Genomic DNA, 14,115 nt, shown 5'->3' with positions numbered 1-14,115 from the left:
CCTTTTCAGTTATCATGGAAAAGTGGTAGATACTTTCATCTCGAGAAAAAAAGCAAAGGGGTATGAGATTTGGATTCATGTGATACGCTAATTATTCAGATGCACGTAGGGCGATATCGGGATTGAATGGCTTTGTGATCCTTGGGAGTAGAATATGGGTGAAGGTAGCAAGTTTTAAAGGTAAGAGGACAATTTGGAGAAGGGTTATCAAGCATCGAAACTCATCATGTTATGAAGAAACTAATCAGAAAGGGTTGGAATACGTGGGAAGAGGAAAGGAAGGCAAATACCAATTGGAAGAAGTGCAAAAACTGAACTTGTTCGAAAGAAGTTTAGGTGATGGCTCGGGTTTAGAGGGTATGAAAATGGCAGAAGTAGTTCAAGGTCACCTAGAGGACGAGTAGCTATGGAGATTATAGAAATATTTGGCAGGGAAGTGGTATCGATCGTGAATTGAAGAGTTTAGTGATAGAGTTGCAAGAATGGGCCTCATGAAATATGTGTGAAGAGAATTTAAGGAATTATTTTCTCATAGAGATTCAGACGAAGAACTGCTTTGAAATTTTGAAACAGAGAGTGGTCTTATTTGAAGGAGTTTTTCATAAACATTGAACCCTGGTCAGAAAGGTTGGTGCTTACTGAGAGAATTATATGGGTTGAAATTTCTGGGGTATTTTTGGAGGTGGGCGATGTTAGATTTCTGGTAAGTGTAAGGGAGTTAGGATGGTCGGAGGATTTTAAAAATAATGTTTCGAAAAAGGTTAGCAACTAGGTGGTGGTTGATGAAAGTATGTCAAAATCGGAATCAATGTTTGGCCTGGAGCCGAAGAAGGGTGGATAGTACCTAAATCCTCTCGTCGGAATCAATAAAGGAAAATGTCATAAAAATGTAAGCCTAGGAAAAGTTTGTCGAGAAATGTTGGGGAATTAAATGAAAGGCGACACTAACGTTTAGCGTAAGAATTACAATTGGAGTTGATTTGGGTGTTAGCAAGTCGATCATGGTATGGATCGGGCATGTGAGGATGTTGCCAATATGGGTCCGGCTTTGGTTTTGGGTCAAAGTAGGGTCAAGATAGGCTAGCAGATATTGAAGAAAGATTGGGTTCATCCGAATTGAAGGGCATCTTTTGAAAAGGGGAATTTTTTCGTAGTAGATCAGATTTCCCCTTATGAGAATATTAACACAGAAATTCCAAAAACAAAGGATCGGGGCATAAGTCAGGAGATTGAAGAGGAATTTTATAACACAATTAGAAGCAGGAGGAAGAAGAAACAATTTAACAAAAGAATCAGGTCCATACGCGTCATTCAGGATGGGCTGCTGTCTTCCAAAAAAATTCAAAGAAGAGATCGAAGTAGGAGAAATGATAAGAGCAGTGTCGTGCCATGGAGTGAAGATAAAGTAGTAAATCTTTCTTTGTTTGACTCGAACATCAGCAACAGGAGAAAAATTATTCTTAGGAAGGCTAAGCAGATCTGAGAAGTTGGGAAGAAATTGGGGCTTAGGATGAGGGGAGATGAAAGAGACGTTATCGAGGAGATTATAAGGCTTGAAGAGCAGCAGTAAAGGAGGTCTGGTATCGTTGAATACATTTGCTTTATCAGGTGCATTTTTTATGAACTAAAGATTTGTGTGGTTGGTATTTAATTGGGTGTAATGAAAATTATATCGTAGAACGTTAGGGTCCGGGATCGATGGAAAAGTAGCTCGATTAATAGATTAGTCAAACTACATAGGGTGAATGTATGTTTGTTACAAGAAACTAAGTTTGAGGAAATGTCATGGGATTTAGTTAGAAGAATTTGGGGCGATGATAATTTTGAATTTCGATTTGCTGCTGCAGTGGGACGTTCGGGAGACCTAATTACCATATGGGATAAATCGTGTTTCATGTTGAAAAAGGATTTCTGTGCTCATCATTTAATTGTGGTGGAAGGGAATTGGTGTTCTGAAGGGTGGGAGAAGGTTCTAATTAATGTTTATGCGCCAAATTTGTTAAGGGAGCAGAAAATATTTTGGGAAGAAATGTTAGAGGCTAGGAAAAATTTCACAAAATTTTGGATTGTGGGGGAAGATTTCAATGCGATTAGGAATAAAAGTGAACGAAGTAATTGTGGCAAAATGGTTGAGGGAATTTAAAATTTTTAATTTTTATTTAATTTTTTGTTTTGGGGCCCCTATTAATTTTTATTAAAATGAAAAAAAAATTTTTTTAAAAAAAAAAACCTTTAAATAAAATTTTAAAAATTTTATTTTTTCGAAAAAAAAAGGCTTTTAAATTTTAAAGTTTTAAATTGAAAAATTTTTAAATTTTAAAATTTTTAAAAAAAGGGGTTTGGGGGATTTTTTAAGTTTAAATTTTTAATCCTGAATAAAAAAAATTTTTTTTCTTTTAGATTTTTATTTTTTAAATTTTATTTATGGGAAATAAATTTTAAATTTGAAATTTTTAATTTTAAAAACCTTTAAAATAATTTTTTTTTAAAAGAATAAACAATAAATTAATTATTAAAGGAAAAAAGGAAACTTTTTTAAAGAAAAGTAATTATGGGAAACCCTTTAAATTGTTTTTTTTTAAAAATTTTGATTTAATCCCAAATTTAAAAAAGATTCTTAATAAATGAAAAATTTTTTTTTAAAAAAATTTTTTTCCTTTAAAAATGAAATTTTTTAATTATTATTTTTAGTTGTTTTTTAAACTCCCTTTAATTTTGTATTTTATTTTCTAGTCTTTTGTTTTAATTATTTTTAAAATTTTTTATGCAAAAATTTAATTTAATATTTTATTTGACAAATTTTTTTTTTTTTAAAAAAATTTAAAATTTTTGTTTAAGATTCATTATTCGACTAAAAAATTTTTTTTTTGAAAATTTTAATTTAATCAAATAAATTCCAATTTTTTCTTTTTGTTCAATTTTAAAATGAATCAAAACTCTTTAATTAAACAACTTGTTAAATTTTTTTTTTAAAAAAAATTTTAAAAAAAAATTTAAAGGGAAAAAACCAAAAAAAAAAAAAATTTTTAAAAGGGAAACCCCTAAAAAAAAGGGAAATAAAAAAACCCTTTTTCCTTTAAATTTGGGGCTTTTGGAGAATTACTTTGGAATGGTGGGAGGTGAAGGGAGATCATTTGTTGATTTCAAGAATTTTTTCTCTTTTGTAATAATGTCTTGTATCCGGGTTATTAAAAGTTTATGGTTGATCTCGATGCCCTTGCGGTCGATATAGTTAGCAAAAATGATGGTGTTTGAAAGAAGATGGCCTAAAATGTCCATTTGGTATTTCCAAAAATTTGGGCTTTGATGTGAGTTAGATCTGCATGATGAATTGAAAGTGAATGAGAGAATTTGGTGGGTCTGTTCTATTAGAAGTTGGAGATGTCAAGAAATCCGGGGAGTGGAAGGTTTTGGGCCCTCCGTGTTTTGGAATTAAATTTAATGGGGTGTGGAGATTGAGGAGGAAGTCGAGTGGTGGGGTGTTAAGAAATTCGGAAGGGGTGGTAAAGGCGTTTTTGTGTGTTAGTGAGAGATTCATTTGTTGGAGGTGAAAGCAATTAGTTTTACTTTGGAGGTTTTTAGAATGGGGTGGAAGGGTTGTTGCTCTTTAATTATCGAGGTTGGTTCCATAGAGGTGTTTTGTTGGGTCGAGAACAAATGTTCAAGACCGTGGTCGTTTTTTCTTTAAGGAAATTGATTTCAAGTTGCCTAGTATTGAAATGTATCCTTTTAAGTGGACAAGGGTAATGCGATGGCTTTTAATTTGGCAATGTGATAATACTTAGAACGTCATATTTTTATCGCTAATTATATATTTATTTTGAGTATGATGCTACTAATTTGGGCCATTTATGGTTTTTATCTTTAGGGACTAAATTGGAGGAAAAAATTTAAGAGAAAAGTGCAAATTTGAAGATATAATGGGCCAACATGCAAAGAAAGAGAGAAGTGGTGCCAAAATGCAAATATGGAAGACCCAAGGACTAAAATGCAAAAGAAGAGATTTTATAGCATAAGACTCTATTTTAATTTCAATTATATTAGGATAATTATTAAGGAATTTTATTTAGATTTAATTTTAGGATTTATTTTCATTTATCTTTATTTATCTTTATTTATTTGTATTTATCTTTTAGAATTTCATTAGGAATAGACTAGGTTTTCTAGTACTATAAATAGGGATGGAGTGGCAATATTTGATATCTTTTTTTCTAAACACTCCCTCTCCCAAAAACTCTCTTTTTGTTCTTCCATATTTTCTTCAATAAAATTCCTTTCCATTATTTTTTTTTTCCCAAAATCATGAGCCACTAAACCAATCTAGGAAGGTTGTCGAAATTCCCAAAAGGTTTATGAGGCTTAGAACTCGCTTAGCCTTGTCAACAAGGTATTCATCGCTTTTCTCATTACGGGATGCTTCCATCCATGTCCCTTAATAGGTGATCTTTTCAATTTGTGCAAGGAACGGCTTTGTTGTTTTAAGGTTGCAAGGTTCGTTTTTTCACGGAGGTTGGCGAATCCAAGAGATGGTGGGTATTCACCATTGGGAAGTGATGATCTAGCAAGATAGTCCCACAAAAGCGATTATTGGTGAGGTCGAAATTTTAAATCTAATCCTTGAGCTGGTGGTCGGGCGCCCTCTTCCACTATAACGGTTTATCTGCTCTAGAATGGTTGCTTAAAAGCCAAGGATTGAACCACGAACGAGACACCCAGGCTGAAATCTTGCCACATAAGAAATTTCTTTACCCAACTCTATTTATTTTTATATTCCTCATTTTAATTTCAATTTATTTAATATCGTAATTTTAATTCACTTTAAATTTTGTTTTATTTTTCCAGATTCTTAATTCTATTCTTTTATTTTTTCAGAACGGGTTTTCTTAGCCAAGAAATTGTCCAGATTTCAAGCGAGCATTCGTAAATCCGGTCCCGAGAATTACCCACTTCCCTTTTGTTATTTTACTATTTTACGGAATAGGATATTTGTGGTGCTCTCAACGACGCATCCTAGTCCGAAAAAGTAGGGTATGTTTAAGGCATGATGGTGATTTAGTATGTTTCTCTTGGGTGTTTAGAGGTGCTTTTGTAGGTGTTTTTGAAGATTGTTTTGTGGTTGTTGGGGTGCTTTGTGGGTTTTTATCTTTGGTGGCCTGTTATCCATGGGACTTGTTGGGTTGTGGGGTTTTACTTGCTATGTTGTGTTGTGTCGTGTTTTGGTTTTTGTTCTCAGTTTGGGTTGGTATTGTTTCGCTGTATTTTATTTTCTTCAACTTTGTTATGTTGATTTTGATTGCAAATTTTTTTTTATTTTATCTTGATGTTTTATTGAAAATTTAAGTCTTTATTGTATCAAACTTCCTTAGTTAATTTTTATTGAATATTTTTATTTTTAATATCTATTTTAATATATAACTTAACTATAGTTAATAAAAAAAATTTTGTGGTAACTTACAGGTCAATCCATGTGTACTTAATGTAGACATTACACTATTTATCTTATTTGTCAAGTCAACAAATAATTTAAAATTTATAAAAATATTTAATAAATAAAATTTGAAATTAAAAAAAAGAAATCATGTTTAAAAACTTAACATTTATAGTTAGTATTTTTGTTAAAAAATAATTCAACATTTTTAAAAGGTTATGCTCAAACTTTTTCAAGACCAAAGTTAACTAAAAACGATAAAGACTGAATTGATAAATGATTTAAATGTTAAGAGCATTAGCCTTAATTTATTAAGTTGGTTTTTAATATTTATTGCGTTTGATTATTTGAAATATTTATTGTGATATCTTCACGTGTTAAAACTAGTATTCTAAAATAAATAAAATACCAATCAAAGTAATTAATAGGAAAATAAATGATGGCAAATATGATAATAAAAATAATTAAATCTGATGCACTCTTACCTTGATACCAACTTGGGGGAAAATCATTTCTTCTTCCTCTTCCTCCACCGCTCTCTTTCAATACGGCGGCTAGAAAGACGTAAATACTTCAGGTAGACAATTTCACTAATCCTTCACTTATCTCATCAATCTTAGTGCCAAACAATGAAAGAATCTCAAGGCTTCTCATATTTGGTGATGATGACAAGTGTTCCCACTTGCAATTAAGACAAAACAAAGTTTTAAGATTTGGTAAGGAATGGAATCCTTTCGGTGAGAAACTGATATTATGTAGATATAGAACTTGGAGGGCTTTCATTTCTTCAAAAATGTACTGAAACCACTGCTAAATCATTCCCTCCTCCACCCCATAAAGAAACGAAGTCTTGAGCTTTGAAATATTCCTTTTTCAGGAAAATTTTGTATGTTACTACTACAATGAAATAAAGCGATTGCAGTATAACATTCTGAACTTTCATCCATATCAGGCCATTCTTTCAACTTATCTTTTACCATAAACCTATTTTCTCCAGTTGATGTTAGCCAACGAGCAAAATCTCGAACCACATCATGCATTCTTATCGTTTCTCCATCATCAGTTTCCAATAACAAGCCAGATTTTTGAGTTTTTTAGTGCTCCAACAATTTTCTTCCTTTTATCTTCAATCGAGTAAACATTAGGAACAATCCTTCCAATTCCGTACATAATCAACTCCTCAATAAAGACTTCAAAGTCTTCAGGAAAAAGGGAACACAATAAGAAACAATTTGGATGTCATTTCCGTCATTTGGTTATTGCCTTTCTTCAAATAATCGTAGCTAAGCTTAAGAGGTTCGAGGACACCCCGAAGACTTCTTCATCATACAAATGCGTTGAGTCCTTGAATCTCTGATTTGCGTCTCTCCACTCATCTAAACTCCCACCTTTTAGAGCTTTTGCCACGGTAACAATTGCAAGAGGCAATCCCTTACATTCACCAGCAACCTCTTTGGCTACCTCATTCAAGATGGAACAGTCATCTTCTAAACCAGCTTGATCTCGAAATAAAACCCATGCTTCGTCTTCGGATAAGATGCCAAGTTGAACTTCCTTCTGACAGTTCATTTTAGTGCAGACTTGTTGATGACGTGTAGTCAGAAAAATTTTACAACCCTTGTGTTTGTCACCGAATGGAATTCCGATCCTCTCCAATTTGAATTCTTCCCAGAGGTCGTCGACAATTATGAGGATGTCCTTCTCAGCTTTCAATCTCACCCACAGCTCTTCTGCTCTTGTGTCTTCGATATCTGTTCGAAATTTTAAATCAAACATCGCTGCAACTTTACGTTGAATTTTGTTGATGTCTGGATTTTGGGACATGGTAAAAATCACAACTTTATCAAAGAGCTTTTGTTCTCGAGCATGCTTCCCGACTTCTTGGGCTAAAGTTGTTTTACCAACTCCTGGCATTCCGTGCAGTCCGATCATGTTGACACCCTTAGCATTTATAGCCTCCATGATCTGGTTCAAAGCTGACTTTGAAGATTCAGAGTCCATGAAATCCGTGGATGTGATGAACTCTATTCCTTGAAGAGGACGACGATAGCCCACCTGTGCAAAGTTAGAAGTCTCTAAAAGTTTAGAGATATTGGGAATCTCCTCTGCCAGTTTCTTACTTAAGGAATATCGCCAGCCCCATTTAGGACACCATTTGAAACACTTGACGCGATCTATTTCATCTTTCAAGTTCTGGGTTTCTATCAGTTCTTTCTCAGCCCTTTTAAGCCAGTTGTCAACGTCATCATAGATGATCTTATTTTGCCTTTTAGCCTCGTCGACATCAGTGTCCACCCTCTGTTTCCTCAATTCAAGTGCGTTTCGTTGATTCGTGAAATCTTCAACAATCTTTTCATAAGAAAAAGTAACCGAAATAGGGTGATGCGTATTCCTTTGCCGAGTCTGCCACAATTTTGACAGCAGCAGGGCAACATATTCGACCATTTTGTTGATATGTCTGATGAGGTTGAGCAAAAACATTGGTTATTAGTAAGAAGATTAACATAAAGAGAAATAAAAGCAATTGTGACAAATAAAATGGGTATTTGTAGTAAAAATCGAGGGAAGCTACCAAATAAGAAGCTGTAAATATTGTTGTAAACCAAAGATATTATTATTGAAGGAGGTAGAAATTATCTGTCTTTCTGACCGTGATACCAGAAAGTAAATAGAGGTTGAGAGAAATAAGTAGCTGTAAAAGATGAAAAGAATTGATTTAGTGCAGGTAATAGAAAATAATAATATTAAAACTGAGGGCATGTTTTAACCTTCAAATCACAAATAAATAAATAATTAATGTAATGCAAATATATTCACACTCAATCGTAATTACTCTTCCAATTATATTCATTCTAAATCGGAGCTATAATTTGAATGTGAAATACCATCATTTTCTTTCAAAAACAATTTCTCATAAAGAAATCCAAAAAAGATTACATTCTCTTAAACATATTTTATATTTATTTCTACATTTTCGGTTATAGATTGGGTGCTTTTAAGTTCCTATAGAATTAGAATTTGTGTGCTCTCTAAAATGGTTAATGAAAAAACGAGAAGACTAATGAATGGAGAAAGGACAATCTTCATTTGCCTCTTTCCTGTTTGATCCGCATGTTATACACTTCAACTCTATCTTTCAAGTAGGATGGGTAAAATTCGATCCGATTTGAAAATTTTGATAAGAATTTAAATTTTGAAGTAACTAGTTCGAGTTATTTGAATTAATCAAATTATTCAGATAAACCCAAATAAAAATTAATTTTTTGTTCAACTTGAATATGAATTAAACAATTGAGTTATCCAAGATCAATTAGAAAAGGCAAAACTATGTCGTTATGATAAATGCGCCTTTCTAAAGTTAAAAATCAAAATTAGGTGAGGTTGATTGAATTGAATCGAATCGAATGAAAAAATTTCGAGTTAATCGAGTTTTTAAATCATATTTTATAATCCTAATTTGATTTGAAATTTTTCGAAGGTTGAGTGAGATGAAATTAATCGAATTGAATATACTTGTTCAAGTTAAATTTTAAAAATAATTTTGGATCATTGTAATAAAATTTGTCCATCGTAATCAATTTTTTTTACCTTTCATCACCTCATAATTTATTTATTAATCTTTTATATATGAGTTAGCTTTTTGTGGCTTAGTTGTTTAAACTATCTTCATATTCTTGTCACTATGTATTTTGAAATTAAAAATATATTAAATGTAAAATGTGATTTTTTAATAAAAGTTATTTTAAAAATAAAATGTAAAATTGATACCAATATAAAATTTTAAACCGAATAATTTATGGCATCATTAATAATTCAATTTTAATATAAATATTCAATATGACTAAACAATTCAATAATATAAATAATAAAAAATATGAAATTTAATTTAATAATATAAATAGTAGGTATAAATAAAATTATTACTACTTATGTTTAGGATTTTTTGGATAATTTTGATTTTTATTTGGGAGTAAAGAGTGAAAGTAAAAGTTTAGGGAAAAATAAAAGTTTTGGAGAATAAAAGTTTGAGTGAAAGTAAATAGGGGAGTAAAATTTTGGAGGAAAAATTAAAAATAAATAGGGGATGGGTTTGGGGTAGATGGGGTGAGATGGGAAGGAAGTAAAAGTTTTGGGGGAAAGTGGGAGGCGTAAAATTAGGGGAAAATAAAAGTTTAAGGGATTTTGGGAGTAAAATTTTGAGGAAAAGTAAATGAGAGTAAAATTTTGGTGGGAAATGGATTTTGGGTAGATTGGGAGGTTGTGATAAGAGGGAGTAAAAGTTTTGAGGAAAAGTGAGGAGTAAAAGTTTTGAGGAAAAATAAAAAAGTTTAGGAGTTTGGGGTAAAAATGTAAAATATTATAGTTTGATATTCAAATTATTCGAGTTATTCAATTAAACTCAACTAGGTTTGAACTCAAATTCAAAAAAATTTGAGTTGACTCAATAACTCAATTTTAACTCAAAATTCAATTTTTTTGATTTTTTGGTCGAATCAATTTTGCCCCTAATCAAAACCATTAAGTTAAAAGGCAAAATTACATTATTTTGATAAATGTTTACTCATTAAGTTGAGAGGAAAAATCATTATATTGTTTATCTAGTTAAATAATATTATATTTCATCTACTAGTTAAATAATCGCCCATGTAAATACAACATCGAATATAAATAATAGGATTTGATAAGCCATAAAAGTAAATATTTTTAATCCCATTCTTGATGCGTTTTTGGATGATTTATGATGTAAATTAGTGAATTTGATACTCCTAATCCTTTAAATTCATGTTTCTATACTTATGTGAGTATAGGGAGTGAAAGGAGCAAAAACGAGCAAAATCAAAAAAGAGTGTTTTAGGATGCACACTTGGAATTTCCACAAGGTTGGGCATGTGCCCGGTTAACCCACGGCTGGCTACACCCCAGTAGCCGTGTTAATTTTGCACCCCTTTCCCTTTTACGGGAAAAACCCAATTTTAGGGTTCTAACATTCTAAAGTTTATAAATACCAATTAGAAGAAGACATAAGAGGGACTGATAAGATTAAAGAAACGACTGAACACCATCGAGCCAACCGAAGCATCTCCTTCAAGATTGAAGATCTCCTTTAACTTTTTCAAGTTTTATTGAATTTCTTTATATCTTGTGATTTTTCGACTTTGAGATGTATTCATTCATGATTATGAACTAATTCCCCAGATACCTAGGGAGGTGAAACCTATGATGAATCCTATTATTTAATTTCTATTTTACGGATAAATACGTGATTCTTGTTCTTAATTATGCATGCTTATTTCATGTTTTAATATTTTGGATATTAATTCATGTTTAATGTGCTTATTTCAAGAAGCAAAAGTCTCTATTTAAGAGTAGATCTAGCATAATTGAGTGGAGTTGCATGCAACCCAAGAAATATGAAGACATAAATCTACCAGATTAGAGTCGATCTAATAGGAGAATCCATAGATCGAGTTAATGCAACAATAGAGGTTTTAATTAGAAAGAGATTTCAATTAATCAACCTAGGTCTTGTCTTACTCTCGAAAGAGATATTAACATAATTTAGGGATTTCTACGGATCAAGACACAAGTGAATAAATCGTTTAATTCAAATTGAATAATAGGTGAAGTCTAGGTGGATTCTTTCCGGTATTTTCTTTCTCTTTGGTTATCTTTGATTATTTTCCTATTTCATTTTCTGCACCTTAGTTAAATTAGATTAGTAAATTTAGATTAAAAATAATCACTCTAATTTATCGCTAAATAATAAAAAATGATAATTCGGACGTTTAGTCCTCGTGGATGCAATATTCCCTACTCACCATAGCTATACTATTTTCGATAGGTACGCTAGTCTTTGTCGTAATTATAGTTAATTTAGTGACCGTCAAGTTTTTGGCGCCGTGCGGGACTAAAATATTAGGAACACTTTATGTTTATTAATTTATCCATTTATTTTATTTTATTTATTTTTGTTTATAGTCTAATTTTTATATTCTAATTTTTCTTTTGTTTGCTTTTGACAGTTCCTTTATTGAGGAGATGACAAATTATTATCAATGGCGGTCATGAGGATGAAGCAAGAGAGCAAGGTGTTTTCAACTTAGATGTAGTCACCTTGTTATCGAATCAAGTAGAACAATTAATTAAGAAAATTGAAGATTTTATGTTCCTACGTTGGTACATCCGGTGATGCAATACTATACAATTGGAGATGGAATGACTAATCTAGAATGTTTACGCTTGTCTAGCATAGAGAACGAACAAATCAATTATATGGGTAATAATTCTAGGCCTCAAAATAACCCTTATAGTAATTACTATAATGCAAGTTGGAGGAACCATCCCAATTTCTCTTGGGGTGGTTAAGGAAATCAAATAGCACAACCCCTCCGGCTTCCAACAACAACTTTACCAAAGAGAAGAAGTGAACCTTGAGGAGATGTTGAAAGTTTATCTCAGGTTAGAAACCCACTTTCAAAACATAAGTAGCACTTAAAAATCAGCGCCAATTCAAGAGCTCAAGAACCAAATAGGTCACCTTTAAGCTAATCTCAAAGATAAAGGTATCTTGCCTAGCAACTGAAACTATCCCAAGGGAGTAGCTTCATGCAATTACTATTCAAGATGAAGGAGGGTTAAATGAAGGAGGCAAGAAAAGGGTAAGTAACGAAGGTTGAGGTAAGCCAAGATGAACAAAGATCCAAGAAGGAATATAAACCTCGAGTGTCATATCCTAATGCGACAAAAGAGGCCACATGAACGAATAATTTGGTAAATTTCTTAAACTTCGAAAAATTACATATTAACTTACCATTTGTTGAAGCTCTTTCAGATGCCGAATTGTTAAATTTTTAAAGAAGCTTTTGGCAAACAAAAGGAAGTTAGATGATTCATCTTCCGTGGAGCTAAATGTAGTTTGCTCACCATATTGCAAAATAAACTACTCAACAAATTGAAAGGTCCTAGGAGTTTTACTATTCCTTGTTTAATTGGTAATTTGAATTTTAATAATACTTTGGCGATTTAAGAGTATTTAATGTCATGCCCTATAAAATGTTTAAACAATTAGGTCTTGGGAAACCCAAACAAACTAGGATGAGTATTCAATTAGTAGATAGATCAATTATATTTCCTAGGGGTATTTTGAAGATGTTATGGTAAAATTTGATAAATTCATATTCCAGTTCATTTTGTTGTTTTAGATATGGATAAAGATAGTGAAGTACCCTTAATTTTAGGACAACCCTTTTAGCAACTATTAGAACTATTATTGATGTTGGCATAGGTGAATTAGTATTTCGTGTAGGTGAAAAAGATTACTCTCCAAGCCCGTGATTATGTTAAAACATCTAGTGATCGAGATAATTTTACAAGTTCTATTAATACAAGTAACCATGTGACTTAACCTTTCTACAAATAACACCCGAACGTAATGGAGCCACGTTTCACCATGTAATAGAAACAAAATGACTCTTGGTGAACAAATGTTAAATCGATGAACTAGATGAATGGCGAACACATGTTAAGGAGAAACCAAAAAGCACGATAAAGAGTTAAGGAGGCCATGATAAACATGTGGATGGAACGAATCAATTTAAGGTTGGAGACAAAATTTGCTAGATAAAACGGATCCTCAATTACCCCTAGCTTGATGCAAACGGATCAAATCTCTTTACATAATGTCTTTCCATACGGTACAATCGAGATAACTCATTCTAAATTTGGCACATTTAAGGTAAATAGTACTCTACTTAAACCTTATTTTGATAATAGAATTGATAATGAGAAAGAGGAGCTTCCCCGCGAACCACCTTGACCATGCGAATATAAGGTAAGTTGAGCTTAGACTCTAAATAAGCCTTTCTGGAGACAACTTGAATGTTTAACTTTGCTAATGCTTTTAATTCCATTGTATGCTAATTTAAAATCTTTTTAAAAAGGTGTGTTTTTCACCCACGGGCTGGACCGTTGGTGGGAACACACCCGGACACATGGGCGGTCAAGGTGTGGAAATAGGGTAATTGAGTGAGTTACATGGTGGCGACATGGCCATGTGACCCACACCCCGCCACAAGGCATGTAGGATCTCACGGGCGTGGGAAGCGAAGGAAAACACATAACCCTAGACACACGGGCGTGGGATCTCACATGGGCATGGGAGAAGCGAAGAAAAACACATGGCGGTGGACTCATGGGCGGTCCATGGCGGTGAAAACTAGGTTAATTTTAATTACAATGGGCGAAAATACTCCAAATGGTTGTGTTACACCCATGTGGCCCAAACCCTAAATTCCTTTCCAATTTGTTTTTCTTATTCCCCAACCAAGCCACCCTTTTATTTTATTTTATTTTATCTATTATTATTTGTTAAATTATTTATTTTTATTTTACTACTTATTTATTTTATTTATTATTCTTATACTTAGATTTTAAATTTATTTTAATTTTTCAGCTATTTCTTTTATTTTAGTATTTATTATTATTATTACAATTACCTTTAAGTTTATTGATGTCATTGAGTTTATTATTATTATTATTATTATTATTATTATTATTTTTCTTTTATTTTATTTTTTATCTTTCTTTTAATTTTGTTTTAGTTGCTTTAGTTTTTCTTATTATTTTCTTAAACTTATTTTAATTATTATCTTTTGAAATATATTTTTATGGTTGTTTCTAATTGAGTC

General features: G+C 32.0%; 1 protein-coding gene across 1 annotated transcript; it reads right to left on the bottom strand.

Moving 5' to 3' along the window:
• Positions 1 to 6,697: 6,697 nt before the first annotated feature.
• LOC128288719 (putative disease resistance protein At5g05400) lies at positions 6,698 to 7,873 on the bottom strand. The gene has a single exon (XM_053024929.1). The coding sequence runs from the start codon at positions 7,871 to 7,873 to the stop codon at positions 6,698 to 6,700; it is 1,176 nt and encodes a 391-aa protein (XP_052880889.1).
• Between the last annotated feature and the right edge of the window lie 6,242 nt (positions 7,874 to 14,115).

This window comes from Gossypium arboreum, unplaced genomic scaffold, assembly GCF_025698485.1.
Source record: "Gossypium arboreum isolate Shixiya-1 unplaced genomic scaffold, ASM2569848v2 Contig00267, whole genome shotgun sequence".
Classification (NCBI taxonomy): domain Eukaryota; kingdom Viridiplantae; phylum Streptophyta; class Magnoliopsida; order Malvales; family Malvaceae; genus Gossypium; species Gossypium arboreum.
This window is presented reverse-complemented; position numbering and strand designations above follow the sequence as displayed.

Bases quoted from the DNA above. Each gene is read 5' to 3' on its own strand.
- LOC128288719 (XM_053024929.1), bottom strand. From the start codon at position 7,873: ATGGTCGAATATGTTGCCCTGCTGCTGTCAAAATTGTGGCAGACTCGG.